Raw genomic sequence first — 23,554 nt, 5'->3', positions numbered from 1 at the left:
TTTGAATTTCGTATGCTCAACAAAATAATGTATTGTAAAGTTCAAGTTTGCTTGTGAAATCATCTAAACTTTTACTTTTTACTAGTTTCTGTCTTCTTAATCAGCTTTTGTTTACCATTGTATAACTTAGATTAACAATATATAGTGGGGTTTGGGGGAGGGGGGACATGACGACCTCATGTCAGAAATCAAAGGCGGGGGGGGGGGGGGGGGAGACACCGAGTCTGAAGGATTAAGAACCCTGATTTAACGCAAAAACGTTATATTTCTAACGTTCAACTTTGAAAATTTGAATTTCAATACTGGAACTTGTGCATCAACCCAATATGTCTCACCACATTATACGTTGGTGTCAGGTGCGCAGCGAGGGGGTGTATCTTGACGCTTTTTTTTTAAACACACTTTACCGATTTAATATGGAAGTTGATTTTATATAAGTAAGGACTTTTGTGCATTCCTCCCTCCCCGGTAGGGCTGCGTTATTGGTCCGCGTTTGTTAAATATGGAATATTTTTATTCGTAACTATTAATTGAAAGTGTTTTTGTGCTGTTTGTATTTCGATCGCTTTATTCCCTGGCAGATTTTCAAAAGCATACAGCCTCTGCAATTTGTTTCAGTGTGTGAACTAAATTTTTCTACTTTTCTTAGGTAAGATATAGTAAAGGGGCCAAATATCGTATCCGAATACGAAGTTTTATAGAGTTGGAGCAGTAAACGTGACTACACGAAATGCTATTTCTTTAATTTTAATCAAAGCTATCGAGCACCCTATTCAGCACCACCCCTCCCCTCCCAATTTCGTATCTGCACGTATTTATGCACGCTTATCTTATTAAATGATTGGCGTCTTTTGAAGAATTATTCCAATAAGAATACGATTTTAAGTGTAACATTAAAAAGTTATATAAAATTGAAAAATAATATTTTAAAACAGTTGGTTTTTTATTTTTTTTCCATTAAAAATATTTACTCTCTTTGACTTTTATCTTGAAAATTTTTGCGAGTAATTTTGAATGTTTCTAAAGAACCATCTACTTTCATAAACGATTCGATCTTTATGAAGTTCTTGTGTAAGCTTTATTTAAAAAGTGAAAGAATGGAATAAATATTCGATTACGTTTTTTGCCGACAGCGAAAGCGTATCGGCAGCGGAAATGGTATTCTAAATTCGTGAGTTTTATTTATTCCAAGTTTAAAATAGCCGAAAGGTTGAAAATGTAGGGCGACGTGAATCGGGCGAGAAAGTCGAAGAGATCAGCGAACCAGAGATAATGCGACAAATGAAATAGAAAAATTTCGTAAACCTCAGACATGCCAATACGTTCATTCTCATTCCGTTATTAACTGACTAAAAACCCCCGCGGCGCGGTGTACGGGTATAGCTTGCAAGGCGTGCCTCCTGGTGCAAGATTCCTGGTAAATAAATGTCTGGCGCGCGTCTTCGCCGATAAAAGACAACGATATAAAGATCGATATTTTGAGCCACTTCTTTCTCCGCATTTAACTGTGAGAATCAGGGATTACGAGGGAATATTTAAAAGGGGGGTGGGGGGAATATCTGGAAGGAGATCGATAGGGAGAAAAAATGGGAAGGGACGGGTGGCTGCGCCTGGGGCATTCTGTGGTGGAAGATTGACTTTTTTCGTCTCCTTGTTTCTTCAATTTCATAATTTCCATTCTGAATCTGAATTTGGGAACTCTGCTCTGTGACCACTCATGAAAAAGGGGAGGGGGGGGGTAGTGTGTGCCCACTGGTTGATCCAGGTCGGTCAGTCACGTGACCGCTCGGGCTCTACCTTGGTCTGGTCATGTGACCGTGCATTTAAAAGTGGTGGTCGGATAACAGAGATCAATAGCCCTAAGCCCTTTGTTTCTTCCCGTTCGCAGCGAGGGGGAGGAGTCAGATAAAAAGAATAACAGAAAAAAAAGTTGAGCGGAAAACGAAGCGCTCAAGATGGCTGCTCGAGATTCTTCCACTTGTCTTTCGTTTGCGTTCTTTTGCCTGATACAAATTTTTCGCCTCCACCCACCTTTTTCTGAAAACGTGTCACTGCTGTGGCTTTCGATGCGTTTCTTTTTTGTTATCGTTTCGACCTCTCATGAGAGGAATGTTTGTTACGGCAGTTCATAAATTCTACAAATGGCTATTCGTGCTCTTTTTCACATCTCATGAGCATTCGAAAATGGAATTCATTTTCTATTCTCTCTCTTTGTAACAATCGAAGTCAATAATTTATATTGTGCACCCTTTTTTGTGAGAGTAAATTTTCATCCTTTTTTTCACGCAGTGAATGGAAAAGAAATTACGAAATGTGGAACACAGGTGTCCACCAATCCATGTAAGAGTTGCAAGAATTACTCTAGTAAAAAGATTACATTTACAGACAAAATTGGTTTCCAAAAAAAAAAAAAAGTTTCAACTGAGTTCGTTAGCAGGTGCCCTCTGGCAAATTTTTGGGAGAGGGAGAGTTCTTAATTTTGCCTATTGAAACTCCGAATTTTACAGAACGATAAAATACAAGCATGTTCACATACTACGTAAAAGAAAGGACATTAGGCGTTATTGAATAAAAAAAAAAAAAATAATATTACTGCTGTCTAGGTTCATCATTTAGATTTTTTTTAGAGGGTAAGAAGTAAAGGGGTACTGTTTGCAGTTATTTTCGAGAAACAGCCAAAATTATGTCCATTTATAAATTTATGTTTTAAAAGCAAGTATTCATAACAAAATCTCTATAACACACCACAGGTTTTATATATTTCTGAATCTTAACATTTATGGATGACAGAAATTATCTTTTTACCATGTGAATTTACTTCAAATTGATTTTTTAGTATTTTCTCAGTTTCTTTTCATCTTTCCGTTATAAATTCTTTTTGAACTTTTGATATCCATCTCGCCCTCCCTCTCTGCGCAAGCTTCTTTAGTACAAAGGATGTAAAATACTCCCCCTCCCCCGACACATTTGATTTGATTCGTTACCCTCTGCAATCCTTTTAGGAACTGGTAACGCTAAAAACTTGTGTGTGTGTGTGTTTTTTTACCCGACTGCGCGTGCGTGAAGCAAAGGAGGGTAATGTGTTTATGAGTCTATGTATGTATGTTTGTTCTTATGTGGCATTGTTGGGGCTAAACGCCTTGGCCGATTTTGATAAATCTTACGCCAATCGATTTGTCTTAACCTTGGGAGTGTCACTGAACACATGACAGTAATCAAAATGCACCATATCAATAACCAGTCGCCATATTATCGCACGCTACCTGCGTGGGGCAAATGCAGGTAGCGTTTTCACTGCCTGAATTTTTTGTTGACAAAGTCTACGAATTCGATTTTCATCTCTAACATGTTGCATTTGTTTAGGTCGTGATTCAGGGGACTGAATTTCGCGACATGTTTTTTGAAGAGCTTTTTTAGTTTTGGGAAAAAGATTTGATTGGCGACTTTTACGCGCTGTTAATGTAGCTGTGGTTGACTTAAGTTCGCGCATTTTTGCTAAAGGTCCAGCCTATGTAGCTTTAAGCCGAGTAAGGTCCCTAGTGGGACTAATAATCAGTAGTTTAGACCACCTCAAGTTACTTAATAATCCTCACAATATAAATTCTCTCAATGAAATGACAAGATTTCGAAATTTATAGTCTTATAATTATAATAATTAAGCCAATGAAAATTAACTAAAAGGTGTAAAATAAAAAAATGATTATTAAATAAAAACAAACCCGATTGCATATATATATATATATATATATATATATATATGTATATATACCCAGTAGCCCAGTAGTTTAGAATTTTAATAAGTATTACTGAATAACTATTCCATTAAAATAGTTTTAAAATCGATATGCACATTAGGCCCATTCAAATTTTACGGGGTTCCTTGACTGGTATGGAATCCTGACTGTTGATCCTTCGATTTTGCTTTTGAATTTATGATTTGTCTTATGTGTGTATCGATTATAAAACTATTTCAATGGAGTAGTTATTCAGTAATACTCATTAAAATTCTAAACTACTGGACTTATATATTTTTTCTTTTTAGTTTTTACGCAGTGGGAATTTTTGTTTTTATTTAATAATTATTTTTTTATTCAAACATTTTAGTAGGAATTGCTTAATTAAATCAACCCCATTTGTTTTATAATTACAACTGTAGATTAGGGTTGGACATTTCCTCTTCAAAATGATATTTTTGCCAAGCAATGGCAAAAACTGGAAAAACCTGATTAAAGCCACCAAACACTAAAAAATTGGCTGAATAAAAAAATATAAACTGGATAACAATGTAATTTGTATGTAATATGCAATTGAAACTTAAATTAGAATATTAATTAGATATTTCATTGTGTAAATTTGATAGTTAAAACAATCTTAAATAATTCTTGGAACAAAAACTCAAGACGCTTAGGAATAATACATAATTGAAATCCTTTTTTTTTGCTATGCGATGTTGAAAAAAAAAAAAGTTATGTTGGAAATTCAATTAATTTGATTAGATGTAGCTATTTTGTGTCAGTTTTACTGTTAAAGTTATAGTTTGATAAGAACTTTTCTTTTTCATATCTATTTAATGTGCTAATTATAGTTTGTTTGACTTCAAATTTGTAGCGTTGTAATAGAACAGCAAAACTGACATTACTTCTCTGTTAAAAACTAACTGGACAATAACAATTTGTTGTTTAGTAGTTGGGATTACTAATGGAGCCAAAATTCACCCTCTGGAAGGGGCCCATAACAATCCTTATATGTTTTTAAATACCATATTAGAATCGGCAAAACATGTTGAAGCAAAAGGCCCTGTGGAGTTTACCCCCCCCCCCCCATCCCCCTGGCTGTGCCCCTGGTTATGAGTTTTGTTCATTAGTTAAAAACTTTAATGCAAAACCAGTGAGTAATTTTGTTGTTACTTATGCTCACCTTCTGCATTTGTACAATTAACTAAAAAAGGCATTTTACTAAAAGAATAGCACTAACTTAACATTTAGATTTGTGTTTCAGTTATGCATTGAATTTTCTTAGCTACAAAAACATTTTGCAGTTTAAAGTTATGGTAGTTTTTTCCACCTTTTTTAGAAATGCACCAACCCTACTTTAGGTCCATTAAATGAATACCACCCAATGTATAATGTGTAATCCATTATTTTTTAACACAATCTACAGGTCCCCCCCCCCCCCCCTAGCGCGCCGTAAGAGCGATGTAAGTTTAGTAAAAATATGCTTCAACTTTTTTTTACCAATGAAGTGAACATTCGATTTTACTAAATGAATAAGTTGGAAAATATTCTTTTAAAATTAGAGATGCACCGAATATTCGGTCCGGCCAAGTACTTCAATATTCGGCGACCAAATTGTAAACAAATTTAAATGTTTGATAATTGGTAAACATTTTTTTTTTTTACATTAAATGAAAGTTAGTGTATAGTTCCACAGTGCAAAATTGTTGCTTTTCAATTTTCCTTAAAATTTACGACGCATGACATTAGCCTTACTATTGCTAATTCACTTAAACTCATAGTAATCAGAAAGTAGTAATACATATATAAAGTCAGTTTGTTACTTCTTAACATTAACTGCTTATTTTTAAAATAAAGTACACAGCTAGAAAAAGAGTATAGAATTTTTAGTACTCTAATTTCTAAAGTTTTAATAAACCATATGAATGATAAATATTATATATTGTTCGAAAGCAACCTCGTTAAAAGTAATCATTGTAAGCAAAGTTTAATAATCCTTTGCTGTTAAGAGAAAAAATTAAAACATCTGGCAATGGGTTAGAATCTTACTCCTCAATTTTGTTGATGATACTATGTTTTATCAGTTACCAAAGAGGTAACAAAGCAGAAATCACTTGAATAAATCTTAATTTGAATGATATTTGAAAACTCTACGGTTTGAATTTGTACGTTTGGTCTTTGTTATTCTTGTACTATATTAATTTGTTTTTGTGTATGGAATGATTTATTTTAAATTAATAATTATGCCTAATTTATACATAAATTTACAACGTTAAATAGAAATGCATTTATACTTCCCAAAATAGATTAGCATTTTTTATTTCATATAGGCTTAAAATTAAAGTGTTAGTTTGAAATTTTTAAACAAATATTTGGTATTCTGCCGAATATTCAGTTTGAATTTCGACTGAATATTCAGCATTCGGCAAAATATGGTACTTGGTGCACCTCTATTCAAGGTATTAAAATAGGAAAAATAAGTAAATGCACTCTGCAAGAAGAAAAGTAAGTGTTCACATAACATGACACTGACTCAATATAACTTGATTTATTTCATCTTTCAACAGTGAAAGAGAATTCTAATTAAAATTAGTACTCTTTTTTTTGTTGCACTGTAAGTATATTGTTATTCCTGGTGTCTCAAAGGTTAAATGTGATTTGAGTCATATGCATTTGTTTTGAAATTTGGTTTATTTTAACATCTAGTGTAAAATCGTTAAAGTCAATTTTATAAAACCCAAAAAACTCTGACGTAGATCTTTGAAAATCTGGTTAAAAAAAAACGTGACATAATTGGTTTGAGAAAAAAAAAAAAAAAAAAGAAAAGAAAAATCACAACCCTGGATGCACTTATCTGTAGCAAATAGAGAGGGGGATATCATCCATTCATGGCACAGTGTGCGCATGTGTGTCTAGGTTATTTTGCTATGGGCAGCTAGTGTTTCAAAAAAAAATGTGGGGGGGGGGGGGGTGCTGCAAGGGGGAGCAGGTTAGGGGGTGGCGCACCTGAAGCTGTCTTATTTTAAAAACAAATATTGAGCAGTTAAATTTTAACATCATTGTTGATCAAATGACCTTGACGAAAAAATTTGGGACATGGTCTCAAAAATCAAGTTTTACCACTCATAGACAACCAAGGCATTCATTTTGGTGATCCTAGAATTGATTTTCTTGCTTTGTCTGTCTATTCCATGTGAATATATGTTTCTTGCAAAACTTGAAAACAATATGCCTTAGAAGGTTGAAATTGTGCGTGTAGACTCTTTTGAGTAGGGTCTAGATGTGCTCCCGAAAGTATTCTGATTTTCCATAAGGGGTCTTTTGCTCTTTTTGTTGAGTAAATCAGAGTTAATTTCAGTGCTGATTTAAGTGTTGTTATAATTTGGCTACCGCTTGGACAAAATATCACCAAGTTCGCTATAAAATTGGTGACAAAATTTTTTTGAATCTGGTTTCAATTTCATGTTATTTGGGATATGTTCATGTTAAAAGTGTCAATATTTAGGAAATGAACGTCTATAAAACACTTGATTGCATCGTATTGTGACAAACTAAAGTTGGTGTTATTGCTTAAAGTGTTTTCTTGTTTTTTTCTAAGGCACTATTATATTTTATTGCTTTTCTTTGTATACATTTCCTACAGTTTTTGAGTAATTTTAGATAAGAGATGCTAATAAAAACATCACCTTTCGTTACAATTGAAAGTGCACAGGTATACAGTGTACCTTATTTTATAGGTGTAGGAAAAGGTTTTAAAAGCTTTTTATTTAAAGTACTGCTTCTAATGTGCATACATGAATACATGCACTCATAGCTATTCTTTTGAGTCATTACAAAAACATAGATTCAGTAAATGTAAAAGAAAATAGTTTGGGGTTAACGTTAGATTTTTTTAATTTGTAAGACAGGCTTTGTTAGTAAACAGATGAAAGAACCTCATGTCCCTCTTTTAAACTTAAAAAGTTAACTTTCGGAATAGTTTAGTTTTTAATACCCATGAATCATATTTTCCAGTGATGCAGCAAAGGGGGGGGGGTATCAAAACTTCCCCCAGAGGCATTGGTTTTAACATAAATCCAGTAGTTTAAATACATAAAAGGACTGTTTGGATCAAAAAACCCCTCTAGAAGATATTTTTGATCAAAAAAACCAACCCCAAAAGGAGGTATATTTGATCAAAAAAAAAAAAAAACCCTCCAGAAAGTTTTTCTGACTGTTCTAGTGACATTTCCTCATGAATGTTCTGGCTGTGCAATTAGATTTTTCATTCTCATTTGACAGCATTTTTTCAGAATGTTTTCATTTCACCTATTTGTCAATCCTGTCTTGCAGTAAACAAACTATATCATCTTTTTAACTTTATATTTTTCTTTTCAGCTGTGTGACAGAATAATGCCTAAAGAATGGAATGGGCCATCAGATTACTTTGCTGCTGGAATGTTTGCAAACCAAAATAGGTGAGAGTCAAACTATTTATTCTCACAGGGTTATATCCATTGTGGAGATATGACGTCAATATCGATGTTTTCGACGTGGTTACCAGGGTTGCCAGATTTAAGAACAGTAAATACGGGACAGTCAGTAGCGTAGCCAAGTGTGTGCGTGGGGGGGGGGGGGGTCCAGGCCCCCTCCCAAATGACTAAGTGTAAATATATGATTGAAGAAAAAATGCATTGTGTTGAAAACAAGCATTTTACTCAAGTAAAAAAAATGGAACACGAAAAAATATGCATATATATTGCTCTTGTACAATATAGTATAACATACAAAAAATATTTTGAAGGGAAAATTGATTAAGTAAAATGGGCGGGAGAAAGGAGGACGAAATGAGGGGGAGCTGTAAAGCATAGTGCTTTATTGCAATGATTCTCGATGTTTCTCTAGTGTGAGAAAATATTTCTCGCTGCAGTCTCCAAAACATTGGTTTCCCTTGTATCAATGAACTAGATGCAAATTCTGAAAAAATACCTGTTTAGAATCTATCAAAAGATACTTCTCCTTTGTCTAGTTCCCTCCAAATTTCGTGGAATTTTGTCCCTGTGAGGGCTTTCTGGGGAAATGGGGAATCTATTTCGCACTAAATTTTGCTGCTTGTTTAAAATTCAAATGCATTCAAAATTGTTACTTGCCATTAATAACAGTTAAATAAAATTTTCATCTCTAAAACCTATTTTGCTTATTTTTAGGAAGATCTACATATCAATTTGTAAAACTTCCTCAGCCCCCTCAACTTTCTAGGAGTAAGAAGAGGGGGGGGGGATTTTTGATGTTGAGGGCAGTTACTGGGTGTATTTTTAAGGTGTGATACAAAACCATGATTAAAAAGATTTTGTAAGATTCCTTTCAGTATGGTTATGAGTGAGCACATTTTTAGAGAAACTCTAACTCAAAGAATAAAGCAAGCAACAGAACGGAATTCAGTATTTAGATCGACGTTGATAGCAACAAGTGCTAATTAGTTTTTTACTTGCATTCACTATAAGAACAACGGTGCAATCGAAAAATTTTCTTGTTCAATGTGACAACTTTATCTGAAATAATAATGCACAGAATCGGGGAGAAAAACTTGTTTTTTTAATGCCACACCAGCCAATAGAGAAATCTGAATGAGTAAAATAATTTTAATGTACTATTAATAAACATGTGGATTTTACAATTGATCAGACATAGAATTAACTCTTACAATTTAAACGAGCCAAAAGAAAGTAACAAATACAAACTAAAATTCAAACTCTTAACAGGTTATTAAAAAATCCCCATTTTTGAGTTTTAAAATTGGTATGATTTGAACAAGAAATTTAGCCAGCAGAAAAAGCCATTTTTGGTACAACTGCCATCCATGATCATTAAAGACCATAATTTCTGTGGTTTTCAAAAGGAGCAATATTTTTTTTAATGTTTTTAATTGATGTCTTTTTTCTTTTTTTGGTGTGGCCACCATGCCAGAAATGATCAATAAATAAAATTAAGAATTAAAGAAATGAATTAGTCAATGAGAAATGACCCTTCCTATGCCTGCAAAAACCATGTTTGCTATTTGTGTGATTTTAGTCCTGTAACATTTCTTTTCAAGTTTTTATGTGTCTTCAAGTTGTTATAAAATTCATTGCAATCTACGTTTAATGAATTGATAGCCAGAGTAAGTTCTGCTTTAATTAGCTGAACAGAACACCTGTTCTTACGTCAGTCCACTTCAAATTTAGATGCGAAAATGCTAATTCAACAAATGAATAAGATGGTAGAATGCTAAGTCAAAAGGAAACAACTTTAAACAAATTTACTTTGTTGGTGAAAATTCATTGTACAAATATAGATCATCTACTGATACTTTATTTTCAAAATGTTACTGTTCTAGAATAGCTAGTCAGAAAACTACTTTAACAATTAAAGCCATTGGTCTTAAAGCCAAAAAGGGATTTTTATCTGTGAAATCAAACCACTTTCTCGGGTAATCACAGCTGTTTCAAGAAATGTCTGGTATCCCTCAGTCAGACATTGTACGTTTTTACCATTCAGCCAGACTTTTTCTACCGTCTTAATGTTTTAAGGTTTTAGGGACGAACGATCCATAAAACTTATCTTCAAAGTTGCTCTCTAGCTACTTTAAAAAAATAGTCACATAATTTTCTTATCACTCTTTATTTCATATTTGTTGTTTTGCTTATTTTATTCCGTTAAAATAATGTCTCATTGTGTGAAATATTGTTATTAGCTAGAATACGGGACTTTAGCCGTCCCGTATGGAAGTTCCCCGGGACGTGGGACAATTTTTCAAAATACGGGACTGTCCCTTGAAATCCGGTACGCCTGGCAACCCTGGTGGTTACCGTCATTTTTTTTTTTTTTGACATCAATGTTTAAGATTGTGTTCACATTGGGTTACTGTTAGCCGAGCATATAAGAAAACATTTAATGGACACATCATACTAACCACTAATGTCATGAGATCAACCGCTCCAGGTTAACTGCAACTCAATGCGAACACAACCTAATTGAACAAAAAATGTCATGAAGAAATGTGAATATGTTCTGAGTTATGATGAAAGCTTCATTATTGCTTCTGACTGCAACATTTGTCACTTTGGAAAGAATTTTCTATAGTTAGTTGTCTATAGAAGTAGGCATATGACAAAACGTGAACAGTAATTTTTTCCAATGTACATTTAGCAATGATATTGAGTGTTACTACTGTTTATATTAGTTTTTCTTCTATATATATATATATTACTACTATTATATATGCGAAAGTTTGTCTGTATGGATGTATGGATGTATGTTACTCTTTCACGCAAAAACTACTGAACGGATTTTGATGAAACTTTACAATAATATAGCTTATGCATCAGAATAACACATAGGGTAGTTTTTGTCCTGTTATGGGGGACAAAACCCCCTTAGGGCGCTATAAAATACAATTTTCGTATAAATTCTCTAATAGGAGGATGAAAAAATACTTGCACATATTAACATTATATGTCCATCGCAAGCTCTGATTTTTCTGCTGAAGATGGCACCTGTTCCAAATTTCTAAGTAGAATAAAAAACGAGTTATGAGCTTTTTAGTTCCATGTTCGAAGGCTGTCCTCAACTCAATACAGTATTTAGTGTATCATCTCAACTCCCTGTCGATAGCGACAATTGTTGTATTGTTGACTATCTTTGCTTTTCGTGACTGTTCAAGGCTTTTCTTAACTCAAATCTTGAAGTAAGATTTTTGCACAAAATTGGCAAATAATACATGATTTGGCTGATCATTTTCCATTTAAACGGAATTTTAATGTAATTAATGGTTTTTATTTTTATTTATGCTGATTGAACACTTACTCATTAACCAATCAAGCAGCAGATCGCCAAAATTTTTGCAGAAAGATTTCCATAGCTGATGCATTTGGCATCTGAAGCCGAAGACTATGCAATAATGTTTCTCAGCTTTCACCATGTGAACAAAATATCGCCAATCAAAGATTCTTTAAAAAACTTTTTTTACTGTGTTAAATAATCCAGCAACTAAATTAGGCAAATCCATAAACAGCACAAAAACTTCCATTAATTTTCCTTTTTGCACAATTTCAAACAATCGCCAAATTTTACTACTTATTTTGGAAATATTTCGGATGAAACTCTTTAGCGAATTTTTATGGTGACCAAAAGTATCTCAGCCTCTGGCGACAATATCTCTGTAACGAAAATTAATATCATATCGTTTTACAAAGTAAAGAAAGAAGGGGGGAAGCATCACCGAAGGTATCCCAAAATGATTCCCGCAAATTCGGTAAAATCGCACCAAGAGCCCACAATGATTGAAATTTCCCAAAATAACTAAAGCAAGTAAAAGGGGATTACGAGCGCAGCTACATTTTTTTATAAACACTTCGTACTTCAGTAGCCATACAGACAAGATTTTAGACTCCATGCTTAAAAAAAAATATCAACAGATTAATTTTTTTAAACATGAGAAGATTAATTTCATGTTTTGGAAATTTGAATATGCTTTAATATAGCGCTTTCATTTCTAAATCAATACTATTTTGTTCTGTATACTTATTGCTATTTTAATTTTATGGGTAAGGAAGAAACATGATTTTTAATCATGTCAAAAAGATGTGTTTTAAATTCTTTCACTTAAAACAGAAAACAAAAGCAAGTAACGATTGTTTCTCATAATTATTACTGACCCAGGCAACGCCGGGTATTTTTGCTAGTATATATATATATATATATATATATATATATATATATATATATATATATATATATAAACATCAATAGAACAACAGACAAGGTTACAAAACAGACAAATGACAGAGATGAAGCCAGTACTCTTCAGCAGTGGAAACTTCATCCTATGGTCGAAAAAGCAAAAATTTTATACTAAAACTAAAAATAGATGTCCAGTTCCGAAAAAATCAACATTCAGGATTACATTGGGCAAAACGCACCACATGTGAAAAATGAATGCAGATTTTTGGAGCTAAGACCTAAAATTAAGTACAGTGAAACCTGTGTATAATGATACTGTCTATAACAATAAACCTGTCTGTAGCGATATTATCATTGGTCCCAGCAAAATATCAGCATGAATAATCAAACTGCCTATAACGATAACCTGTCTATAACAATAGTTTTTTAGGTCCCAACAGTATTGTTGTAGACAGGTTTTACTGTACTGGGGTTTCGTCTCAGACATTAGAAGCCTATGTGTCCAGGTGCAAATTTAATTCCGTATTCATCAGTTCCATTTTTGTGCCAGTCGATAAAAATAAAATTAAAACCAATCTAATGAATAAAAAATAAATAAATAAAAGTGTTTTTACATGACACTTTTTTTATTTATCAATTTATTTTGAAAGAACGAAAAAAAGAATGAAGAAACACAAGTGACTATGAGAGAAAAATCAATTCTCCTTTACTTGGAATCCCTGCAAAATAGACCTCTAAAGCAAGAAGAGCACTTGTTGAGCCAATGTGCCATAAAAGGAGTTACACTTGCAGAAATGAGTTAGCATGTTTTCTTTTGTGGTACTATATGTTTACACCTTGACGTGTTCCTGGACTGCAAATTTGCTTTGAAGCTGTCAAGTCAAGTAAACTGATTGTACCTTTATTCAAAGGCTGTCCTAAGTTAAGATGCGTTGCCCTTCATTCTTTAGTTTGATCATTTTCTGATAAGTTCCTGAGGGACAGAGTGAGTTTTCTTAACTATTAAAGATGCCTTAGTAAGTACTCTGTCAATGATATTAAAGAAAAGCCATAAATCGCACTTAGGATTAGTCTTAAGTTTTTCATCGGTCCCTTTAGATTCTAGTTAAATTGCGAATTGACTGTATATATTTATATATCAATGTGAACCCATAGCCGTACACCGTACTGGTCAAGATTCACGGTCGCCACTTGCCACGTGGCAACCTAGCTTTTAAAAGTGGTGACCAAAAAAGTCGCCATTCTTTTCTGCTATAATCCTCAAGAAAAAAGTTCCTGGGGTGATCAAGAACTATGCACAAAGTAAACTGGGGGAAGATAGTTTATCGCATTGAAAACATATGCTTGAGGATAAACACTGAAGGAAATGGTAGATCAGGGAGGATTGCTTTCTGACCATATTTAAATATTTTGAATGATTACTTTTTGAAGAAAAAAAATCAGATGGGTGTGTCTATCCCACTTAACCCTACTTATGGGGTAAGTGGGCCCCCCACTTTTTATTCAAATTTAAAGCAAGCATGCTTAAACAAAGGGTTTATGGCTCTAACTTGATAAAATATGTAAATTTTTAGTGTGAAATATTTTTTGTAGATGCATCCATTAACTAAACATCTGCTGACTTTTAAATCTGTTTGATGGAAAATTACAAAACAAAATGCGAAACAATTATGAGTTGATTAAGATCAATCTTGGTAAACTTATTTGAATCTCTCTGAAACAGGAAACTTATTTGAATGATTTGTGAAGCAGAAAAACATACAAAAATATTTCTTGCCTAAATGTTTACTTCCTTCAAAAGAAAAAAAAAAAAATCTACAAGTAAAACAAAATATTTAAGTTTCATTTCATATGCAACATTTTACCATTACAGTATTCATTAAAATATAGAGCTTTTGAAAATAATCTTAACTTTGCGTTTTTTTACTCACGCCCTTGTACTTTACTTGACAATTACTTATAAGATGTGTGCATACCAAGACCCCTTGCTTCGTAAGTGCAATTCTATACGTACAGTGTGCAATGATAATGAAATGTAGCACTAGTATGCTTAGTGTACAGTAGATATAGATAAATAATAAAACTGATTTTAAAAATGAAGATGGTGGTTGCTGTTGTGCAGCTGATCAGATCAATATCGGTGTTCTGCATATCGAGTTTAGCTCAATCATTGCACTTATTGCTATGTTAAGTTACTTCCTCATTTCAAATAGGAAATACAGTATGGTTTTTTGTTGCACTAATAAAGTAATGTTTAGACTAGTAACAACATAAATACAGCCTGTATCGTGTTTTTAAGGCTTTAATTTCTATAAATTTCAGCTGAATTGCTTGTACTTTTCTTCCTCATACCCATCAAAGGTTGTCTGAAACTGCGTTTTTATATTACAAGTTTAAAAGTCCTTTTATCCCACTTAAGAAATTACTTTCTCTTCTCCCCCTCTCCCTTAAGTGACAAGTAAAAAATTACTTTTTGGTTTGTGTGTTTGTCTACTCTGCTTTTGTTTAGCGACGACGACATCCATCATCCATGACATCCATTCTTAGTAAACATCTGCTTTTATTTTCTTTTTCGAATCCTATTGGATATATTTTCGAAATTATTTATGTCATGATGTCTTTTGCAATGCTGGTTTAATGTAAGCACTCGGTTTGAACTAGGAAATCCTTTTTGTTATGACAGATTAATGAGAAAAATCAGAGTAAATTTCCGCATTTTATAATGGGAAAAAATTCGAGACTTACATCTGGATCTCGTCGTTTGACTCTTTCTGCACATAGAAAAAAGAACAGAGGACAGAACCTGAAAATATGGCGTGAAAAGTAAGCAAGCTTCTTTTTTCTTTTTGCTGATAGATAAATTAGTGTTGGTAGATAGGGTGACGTAATTATAGGGAAATTTTACTCATGCTGTTGTAAATAATTTTATAAATGAGTTGGCTATTGGAGCTAAACTTCAAAATATTAAATAATACCATCAGATTTAAGGAGTTAATGTGAATTAAGTGCAAAACCACTTTTTGAATCAGCTCTTTAAAAAAAAATGAAGTTGATCACAATGATGAAGTTGATGTTAATGTTGCCAGCTGAAACAAAGATTTTATAATCCTTGAACAATTATAATCTAATTTGGCAATTGAAACCTATTCAGTGACTTTAGATATGATGCAAAGAAGTTCTTCTAATGTAGCTGATGCTAGTAATTTGGTGTGGCCTTCTAAAAGTGATGAATTAGAACCACACAATCAAAAACAAACAATTTGCTTTTACTATGCCATCTAAGTGCATATTAGCTACATACATCCTTAGTGCAAGAGAAAGCTTTTAAGTTTTGATCGAAAAGAGAAATATAAAAAATGGATGCAGCAAATTAATCCTGACTCTTGACTATACATCTATTAATGTAATTAATTTTGAGTTGAAGGATGATCAATTAAAGTCTTCTTAATTTTCTGAAAAAGTTTTAAAAACAGGCAAAGCACAGAAATGGTGGAAAGAGAGTTGCGAAATGAAGTGCAACATCTAAAAATATCTGTACACTAATCACAAATCTTTAATCATATTCTCGGATCAGTGCAGCGATGAGAAAATCAAAAGTCATTGATCGTTTGTCAACAATTACGCTTACAAAACTAGCTTATTGTAATGCAGTGATGAAACAATAACAATAGGGTTTAGAGGAAAACTTTATAGACAACAATGATAGCTATAGTCCGACCGTGAACAAATAACCATTGTCAATAATTTGAGAAAACAAATTCCTTAAAGTTCCATTCCATTCCTCAAATAAGTAGAGAAGGAATGTAGGACACGTGCCATATTTTGGAGTTCCAGAAACATTTTGATGATATGAAAAAAATATACTCCTTGCATATTTTCGTTATGTGATTATTTAGACCTGAAAGATTTAAGTTGCAGCAATAGCTGCATTGAGTTGGTGAAGAAGTAAAATTGACAAGCTTTTTGCACTCTTTATTGCAACCCTACTCTTGCCAATATTCAACTTAATTATAAGAGGAGTTGTTATCTCTGACCAATGGCTGCTGAAGGAAGTAAAACCAAGATCCACCCACTTACATAGGATATGACCCGTCCAATGAGACATCTGCTTGGACTTTGCAAATTTAAAATGTTGTACCTCTTCGGCTAATTTTGTAAATTCCAAGGTGACACATTCAAGCTCTAGAACCAATGGCACACTTGCAAATTTCGTGCCAACTTTCCTCTCCATATCGCCCCTTTAGGAAAAGAGACAATTCTGACATAAGCAGGAGAAGAAGGAAACTCTTCACGATCAGACTAAGTGTTAAATGAAAATAGTTGTTTTGCTTTCCATTTATCTCTGTTTCTTTTATTTTATAGTTTAGTATAGATTTAACTGGTGCAAAATTTCTAAAAATATGTAATGCACTGTATCAATTTTTGTAATAAACAAAATCATTACTTTTACATTAGAAGTTAACGATTATTTCCCTGTCTTAGATACAAAATAATCAATTTTGTTTTTGCATTTAAAACGTTTTATGTAAACACTTTTGCAGATTAATTGTTACATTTACTTTAAAATAAAAAGCGAATAAAACCAAGCTTAACATGTTATCAAAGTCTTTTTAATGTTTTTACTAACTTGCTGAAAGAGGAAAATTTAAAAAATGTGTCCAAAAGTTGTTAGCACAAATTCTATGTTTGCCACTTTAGTAAAAACTGGCAAAAACCTATTTTTGCTGGGGCATTTTTCCCAGTGTAGATTACTTTTTAAACCTATATGCTAGAATTACATTTTTTGTTTCATTTTGTATCATTGAATAAAATTGTGAATTTCCTTAGTTTTGCTGTCTGATTGTTTGAGTGTTTTCCAAATCTCTTCAATGGGTATGAGTTATATATTTTTAAATTATTTTTATTTGAATAATCATTTTTTATTATAGAAAATTGTTAGTCACATACACCTCATGTAATTACATTAATTCATTATGTTTACATTAATTCTAATATCTATCTTTTAACAAGGAATTTTTTTTTAATAATAATAATTTAGTTTTGCATAATTGGATTTGATAACAATGTTTTAGTAAATTTAATTTTATAAAAATATTACTGTTGGAAACAGTTTTCTTTTATCCTTAAAAAATAAGTGAGAAAATTCAAAATTATTAAAGTGCTAAATTTCAAAAATTTTGCACACAAGTAACACCTTTTTTAATGCAGGCAAAGTTAAAGTTGGAGGCTCTGATGGCTCAGCAGCAGTCACAAGAGAGACTGCTTATTCAGCCTGAGAAGCTCAAAACATTTCCTGCATTGAAAATATTCAACCTTTTACCCCCCCCCCCCCCCCAACTTAGTCATTTAATGAAAGGAAAAAAATATATCTATGTATATACACTTAAATGTTTCCTTTGTTAATTATTATCAGCAAAATACTGGGACATTGGGCCAGGCCCATCATTTTGCATTTTCTAGGGGGTTGGGGGTAAGGGTGTGTACTTAATTCAAATTTATATGGGGAAAAAAATAACATGCTCACTTATACTTGTAAATACATCAATTTTTCAAAGCCAAAGAGTGGGGAAAGGCAATTGTCCCCTTCTGACCATTCCTAAAAGGCAGGCCTGCATGCAACCCTCCACTGGTGTGTCTGTAATTTGAGTGGCCTTTAACTGAATAAAGATTTTGCACCTCTAGGGTATGGTAAGTATCTGTCTGAATTCTTTCCAATGTTATAACTAGAGATGCACCGGATAGTGATTTCTCCGAACATTGGATGTCCGGTGTCGCATGGTCTGCCGGATTCAGATATCCGGTTTTACGGTTGCTTTTAGGCACACATTGCATTTTTATTTATTTTTATGTATGCTGCTTCAAAATAATAAATCAAAACTTGTTTTCCACATCATTTCTTTAAAAACATATTAAACACATTTTAATGTATAGTGTAGTGGGGTAGTGCTGCATTTTAATGAAATACTAAAATACTGTGTTTTAAGTCTGCAGGTTTATTTAAGTTTTTTTTTTTTTTTTGAAGGAGACAAACTTTAGGCAAAAAATATTTCTCTATATACCCTTAGTTTAAACTTATAAATCATTGTTTGCCTACATTTTGGAGTCTTTCTGTTTCAGAGATCATTCAAATAAGCTTTATGTGTACAATACTGGCATCAAATATTTCCGTACCTCAGAGCCAGATGGATTGAAGCCAGCAGTCCAAAAATTGCTATTTTCTGTTCTTTAGTGCATTGTATGTAGAAGCCTATTCGGCATCGAGTCATGTGAACATCATTCTTAAAAAAAAAAGAAAAAAACTTTTCAATTTTTTACCTAGGTTATAAGAGCGCGTTTCCGATCCTTAGCATGGGCCAGAAAAAAAGTTTTTCCTCTCCTCTGTAAAAGTATCATAATGTGACTTACGTTCATCTGACTTTGAGGTACAGATTTTACAAATAATCCATCCATGTTTAGTTGATTTCAAAAAAAAAAAAAAAAAAAATCCCATGCTGAGTATAAAATATAGAACTTTTAAAAGGCAATAAATAGCATTATAGATTTGAACAAATTTTTTTTTTCCTTTTTTCAGTCTTTTTCATTTGAGGCAACATTTTACTAAATATGTTTTGGTTTTTCAAATTTTTCCCTCTTCTAAAAAGTGTTGGGAGCATTTCTTTACTTCTAAGAATCTTAGGCTCCTGAATTTATCTTTTAACTCTTATGAAGTTCCACATGAGCTTTGTTAGTGAAACGGAGAATATCAATCTGAAATTCAATTTTGTGCCAAGTGTTTTGCAGTATTTCAGCAGGCATTCCTGAATGACTTGGATAAATCGTTTTTGCTTTATCAATATCCAGAATTAAAGCTGCATACACTCGGCTACAACAAATTTGTGAACCACACTTTGTTTTTTTCTGTACGAAAGCAGTTTGCAGACAATCCGTAAGTTTTTCTCGAGAAAATTTGTCATGCCATGTTCCAACTCATGTAAGATTTATTTGATGTGTAAAATTATGTTGTGTCTGAAGCTGTTTTTTCCCTAGTGCTGTAGTTGGCAGGGGGAGGTCATGCCCCGAAAAGAAAATTTTATTGAAAAATAATGCCAATATGTAAATTGGTTCCGAACTACCTTTTCTTTTGGTGGTTCCCTCAATTATTTTTCCTACAGGACTCATCTTTTTAATGCAAAAAAAGAACCCACTCTGTATGTTCTGATGTTGTTTTTTGTCTTGTATCAGTTAACTGGCAATTTCGGGGTGCACTGCTTTATTTTTCATTCCAACTATACCTTAATTTAGTGTGAAGTCAGACTTCCTCGCTGCACACTTGCTCATAAAGACTCTTTTGTAAGACAGGCAGCACATTCACACAAAGAAAGGACACAGACAGGAGATAAAGTACAGCCATGCCCGAGCCGGGATTCGAACCCGAAACCTCCCCATCACAGTCAGACTTCTGACACACTAGACAAAGTCAGCCAGCTGTATATTCTGATAACTGGACAATTATATCCTTCAGCTTACCTTAAACTTTTTAAAGATTTTGAACATCACGAAATTAATTCTATCCTCCTATCTATCATCACAAAATATTTAAGAATTATTAAAAAAGGCATTTTTAAAAGCTGCCATATGGACTCATACTTTTAATTTGTCAACATTATTACTTACTCATTATTCTTAAAATTTAATGTGTAGACTGATGCTGTATTTTAAAATCTCTATAAAGGTTGAAATCTCACCGAGCTTTATCTATGTTAGCATGTCTTATGGTACATTTAAGACCCTTAATTTATTTTATATTTTCTTTTTCAGAAAAGCCATTTTTCGGTCCATTCTCTCTCCAGAAGGCCATGCTCGACCCTTTAGTGCAATGGAGTTTGAAGAAGCAGCTGATCTTTCTGTAAAGTATGTATTGCTTGAAACTTGGAGAATGTTTTGAATACTCTTTTATTAAAATGCTCAAGTTGGCGGTTTTGTTGGGAGCTCTTTTTTTGCCTACTCTCGGAGTTTATTCAGACTAATGACTATAAGACCAGTATATTCACTTTGTTATATGCTTACTTTATTTTGTACTTTTTAATACTGAGGCTTCAAAGCAAAATACATATGCTGAAGAATTTTCCGAGATGACATAGGTGCTTTTTTACCTTTTAAGAGTATCTTTCTTTGATGTAATATTTTTGTCTCAGCGTTCTTCTATTTTCTAGCACTTTTTACTTTTATTCCAGCACAAATAATCTGAGTATGGTCAAAACCATGGGCTGCATGTGCCTCATTCCTTCATTTTTGTTGGCCCTTGCTCTTACTGAAAAACTATTTAATTTTTAAATTTCTAAAAAAAACTTTTTTTTTCTACTTTCTGCTTCAAGTTTTTATGTAAGTAATAATTCTTTTTTTTTTCATGTCAGCAACACCTTGCAACCTTTATTTTTCCCTAATGACAACCACTCCTAAATTTACATTGGACATTGATAAACTTCTATATGGAAAACTGCGAATCATTACATTGATTTTTTGACTGTAAAATAAAATGGTGAACTAGTGTATGAAACTTATAACTTTCCGCAAAAGTATTTTGCATAGGATATGTAATTCATTTGTTTCCTGGAATGTGAATGCTCTTATGTTCCGTTGCTAAAGTTTCATTGGTCGTCAAGTCAATAAAAGTTGGACCACACGGATCTAACTAATGCCATCTATCATAACATTTAATTTCTTTGGAATTTTTCTATTATTTTCTTCTAAATCCAACCTAACTGAAGAGTCTTTTAACATCTAAAGAAAGAGACATGTGCTATATTTTCCCCACCATCCTTTTTCTTCAAAATATGTTGGGTTATCAGGGTTTATGCAGTGCTCTCATTTTTAAGACTACCACATGGTTGATTTATATACATACCTCCAATGTGGCATCTAATTCAAATAATTTTATACTCTGAAGGACATGCATGTGTTTTTCCATATTTTATTTTAAAAGGTAATATTTTTGCATTCATGAAAATCTGTGGCTGAAAACATGGAAAGAAGTTGCCCCAATTTCAGATTCTGCCAATCTTCTTTCAATATTGTGGTTTATGTTTTACTTTAAATTATACTTATTTTTCCGAAAAACATACTGCGTATGAGAAGTCTTTTATCTCCTCACCAATATCCGCATTTATCTAAATTTGTATGTCTCAAGATTTCCCTGTGCACTTCCATGGCAAAATTGGTAGACTAAAAGAGTTAACAGTTTTTCAAACTTGATCCTTCCTGACTTTTTTTTCTGTTGCATTTTTGAACATCCAGTGATAGAATAAATGCAGACATGAGCTGTTAATCAATTGGAAAGCAATCACTAATACTTCTGTGGACATTGCCCTAAATTTTTTGAATTATTTTGAAAATTGGAAGTTTTCCTGTTCTTAAAAAAAAAGATTTCTAGCTGAAAAAAATAATTTTCAATATTTCTAATTCTAATGTATACAAGCAAGGTCCCTTTTTCTCCTCCTTGGAAACACGCCAACATCCAACATGTGCGTTGCTGCTATTTACTTGCCTTCTTTGAGATTTCAATCCTAATTCATTCCTTAAACATTTCAAATCTTTAGTAAGTTAAAAATTATTTTAGCACATGCCATCTTAAATCTGCTCTTTTTATGCTCTCCTTCAATAATTGATCTTTTTTTCTTCTTATTATTTATTAATAAATTATTGGTAGTTTTTTTTTTGTGTTATTGTTTCAGTATATGCCTGAAACGAAAAAAAAATAATAATCCTCAACAACAATTTGGTCTATGTTTTTTCAGAGTTTGGTATTAGTGGATACTATTATTATTAAAATTCTTGCTACAGATGCTTGGAAATTTAAATAGTACTGGTTTAGAATCTAAACCTATGCCTAGCAGTGCTGTAGCATATCTATTATGCACTGTTGTATTAACATTTACAATATTGTTACCATTTTTTAATTTATTTCTTATTGAAACTTAATAAAAACAAACATTAACTTCTATTCTGTTTAGTTGATTTACTTCAACGCGTAAACAATTCCCCTAAAGACCAAAAATATTTCAAATTTCAATACATTGGTGGAAGGATAGTATGGAAGGAAACTGCGGAGGCGGGAGGCGACTAGTTTTGTATGCAAGCATCTTTTTTCTCTTTCTTCCCATTCTAAAAATATGCTGCATTTATAAAAATAGTTAAATTATAAAAATGTAATGCAATGTTTGGAAACTCATTACAAAAATCAGGCATCGCAGCGTTCCTATATTCCTATATTTTCCTATAGTTCTGAAAAAGTTCCTATTTTCCTATAATTCCTATATTTTCAGTTTCCGCTTCCTTTTTTTTTTCTTTTTTACTTTTCCCCCCGACTTTTTGCTACTGCCTTTCCCCGAGCCACGCCCAGTCGCCATTTTATCTTAGCAGGGCTCCCAAATGGTCCGCTTTTCCCGCCAAAGTTCGTTTTTTATGGTAAAGTCCGCTTTCGACCGCTTTTTAACATTTTGGTCTGATTAGACCGCTTTTATATAGTTTTTACTTAAATATCAGATTTTAAAAGTTTTTCATTTCGTTAAAAGTTACTGTACACCCAAACATGCCGCCGCAGCGCTTGTTAAACCAAGTTCGTATGCCCATAAAAAAAAACCTTGAAACGTTCTTGGGAAAAGAAGGTCCTTTTTTTTTTTTCAAGTGCTTGAAAACCTTGAAAATGTATGCAAAGTTTCTTTATTGCTTGAATTCTTTCAAAAATCATTGGATTAGAGACGTACCGAGTAGCACTTTGGCCGAGTAGTCGAGTACCGAGTACTCGGCCTTTTACTACTCGGCCGAGTACCGAGTTACCGAGTAACTCGGCCTTTCACTACTCGGCCGAGTTTCCCAGTACCAATTATGTTGAAAGAAGTACCACCGACACACACCGATGAATTTTGAACTTATTGAAATAGTAGTATAGACCTCCTTTTCCATATAATAGTTTTTAAACTAAATTCCTGCTGAAATTTAACTACAAAATTTTGCAAAAATAATATTTTTTAAATTAAAAATGAATAAATAAAAGGTATGACTTATCAAGTTGGAATTAAAACAAATTACACAAATTTATTCATTATAGGTCTAGTTCGATAAACAAATAATATTTAAAAGCA

At 32.8% G+C, this 23,554-nt stretch overlaps 1 protein-coding gene across 1 annotated transcript in view; it reads left to right on the top strand.

Moving 5' to 3' along the window:
- Positions 1-23,554, top strand: part of LOC129226091 (transcriptional repressor p66-alpha-like) — a 76,657-nt gene that overhangs the window by 15,070 nt on the left and 38,033 nt on the right. The window contains exons 2-3 of the mRNA XM_054860682.1: positions 8,112-8,191; positions 20,232-20,324. Coding sequence (XP_054716657.1) covers positions 8,112-8,191; positions 20,232-20,324 — 173 coding nt within the window. The remainder of the gene's footprint in view (positions 1-8,111; positions 8,192-20,231; positions 20,325-23,554) is intronic.

Source organism: Uloborus diversus, chromosome 7 (genome assembly GCF_026930045.1).
Source record: "Uloborus diversus isolate 005 chromosome 7, Udiv.v.3.1, whole genome shotgun sequence".
NCBI classification, from domain to species: domain Eukaryota; kingdom Metazoa; phylum Arthropoda; class Arachnida; order Araneae; family Uloboridae; genus Uloborus; species Uloborus diversus.
Note: the sequence above shows the minus strand (reverse complement) of the source record. Positions and strands in the feature narration are given on the sequence as shown.